The 1,769-nt window shown below is 37.3% G+C and overlaps 1 protein-coding gene across 1 annotated transcript in view; it reads right to left on the minus strand.

Annotated features, from left to right (window-relative positions):
• Positions 1–1,769, minus strand: part of TNFAIP6 (TNF alpha induced protein 6) — a 4,318-nt gene continuing 2,549 nt past the window's right edge. The window contains exons 3-4 of the mRNA XM_057386538.1: positions 1,532–1,572; positions 1–1,064 (exon numbers count right to left, since the gene is read on the minus strand). Coding sequence (XP_057242521.1) covers positions 904–1,064; positions 1,532–1,572 — 202 coding nt within the window. The 3' untranslated portion in view covers positions 1–903. The remainder of the gene's footprint in view (positions 1,065–1,531; positions 1,573–1,769) is intronic.

The raw sequence follows: 1,769 nt of genomic DNA on the forward strand, positions 1-1,769 counted from the left end.
AAGAAATAAAAGCAACTCATTGCAAACACGGTGTGGTTAAAACAGAGGTAGCTTTAATGCTGCTTCAGTTAAAAACATATGGAGAAGGATTTCAGTTCCTCATTTTAAGTTTCAAATTTCAACTTGAACAGTCTTAACCAGTGTAAACAGCATTCAACACCTCAGTAGTGTCCTCTGAATGTGCTGGTGCTCGGGGAGAAATTTCTCCTGATGCTTCATCTCACCACTTTTATTCTCATCAGGMAGTCATTCATTTAAAAAGTGTAATCAGAGAAGTGAAAGGACTTCAACAGCTCTTCTCTGGATGAGGGAAYGCTGACAAAATCCATTGATTGAGCTGATAATAAAATTAAAGTGTTTTCCAATTGGTCTCTTTTGTGCTGCTTCCAAATCTTCACATGGGTGAGGGCTGCCAGGCCATCCACAAGATGTGTCTTAAAAATAAGCTTAGCCTAAAGGCCCTTAGAGTCAAGAAAATCAGTTAATTTAAAAAAAAAATATGTGCAGAGAACAGGAAAAAACAAAGAAACAGTCTAAAAAATAAATATGTGGAAATCAAGGAAAATAAGGAAAGAAAAGCCTGTTAAATTTAAGAATAATTGGAACAGTCACGCAAAAATTTTGTTCCAATGGTGCAAGAAGTGCAGAGAAGAAACAGTTTGAATAGAAAAATAATCTTTAAAGTCTTTGGTAGCAGTGAATTCTTCAGATTTTTACAGTACTTGTATTCTAAAAATAGTTTTCTATTCTTCACGTAAGTATATTTTATAATTTATTTCCTAGTGTAGTTTATTAACAAAACTTATAAAAAAAGCCGGAGAGAACAATTCAGAAAGASATGTGAAAATATCTTACAGAAGACACAAATATCTGAACTGGGTTSACTCTATTTCTAGATCTGGCTCACATAATCCCGAATTTTCCTGCTAGGAAGTTTGTTTTCCCTGGGGATGTGGTGTTTTTGCCATCCCCTGGCCTGGCAGGATCCAGGGTGGTGTATCTGATCTGGAACCCGCCCGCYGTCACCGAGGCATCCGTCAGGAACTTCAGTGTCATCACATTGCCTGCCACGAGGAAAACACAGAAATTATGGGGTTTAGTGGCATCRAAATGTGGTGTTTCAGATGTATTTTTGATGTTTTGAAGTTTTTTTTGGATGTGTTTTTTGGGTCTTTCTTGCTGAGCTTTCCAGCAAWCTGCTGGGTTTCTTTGATTCCAAGGTGGAAGGATTTTAGATCCATTATCTCCACAGAAAACCAGAAAATTATTCATCAGTTGTCTCAGTTTGCAGAGCCCAGAGGTTGAGAAAATATTGCTTTAATGTCCTTTCCAACCCAATTCCTTCCATTTTTCTGTGATTAATTCAATTTTTCTATTCCCTTTCTGACAGTAACGTGAGTTTCCACATAGATTATCCCAGGGAACAGAATCCAATCCCAGGGAACAGTCCCCTCTAATTAGGCTGATTTACATTTATTTCAAAGTAATTAATTGCCTTTTTGATTTACCATGAAAAGTGCAAATAAATTACCTGTGCTAATGATGTCATCTGGTAACTCATCTCCACAAAACCTGGAAAAACATGGAAATGGGGACAATTAAAGGACATGGGAACTCTGGCACAGCCCTGCTCCAAAGGGACCTGAATTGCTGGGGCTCAAGGGGATAAATTGCTTTTAGATCCTCAGTATTTGGAATTCTGTGTTAAAACAATTCCCTAAAGAATTTTTTTATCATTAYCCCACAGTAAAAATTATAGGAGGAACCAG

Source organism: Malurus melanocephalus, unplaced genomic scaffold, assembly GCF_030028575.1.
Source record: "Malurus melanocephalus ecotype Western Australia unplaced genomic scaffold, MMel_1.1 scaffold_983, whole genome shotgun sequence".
In the NCBI taxonomy this organism is placed as follows: Eukaryota; Metazoa; Chordata; class Aves; order Passeriformes; family Maluridae; genus Malurus; species Malurus melanocephalus.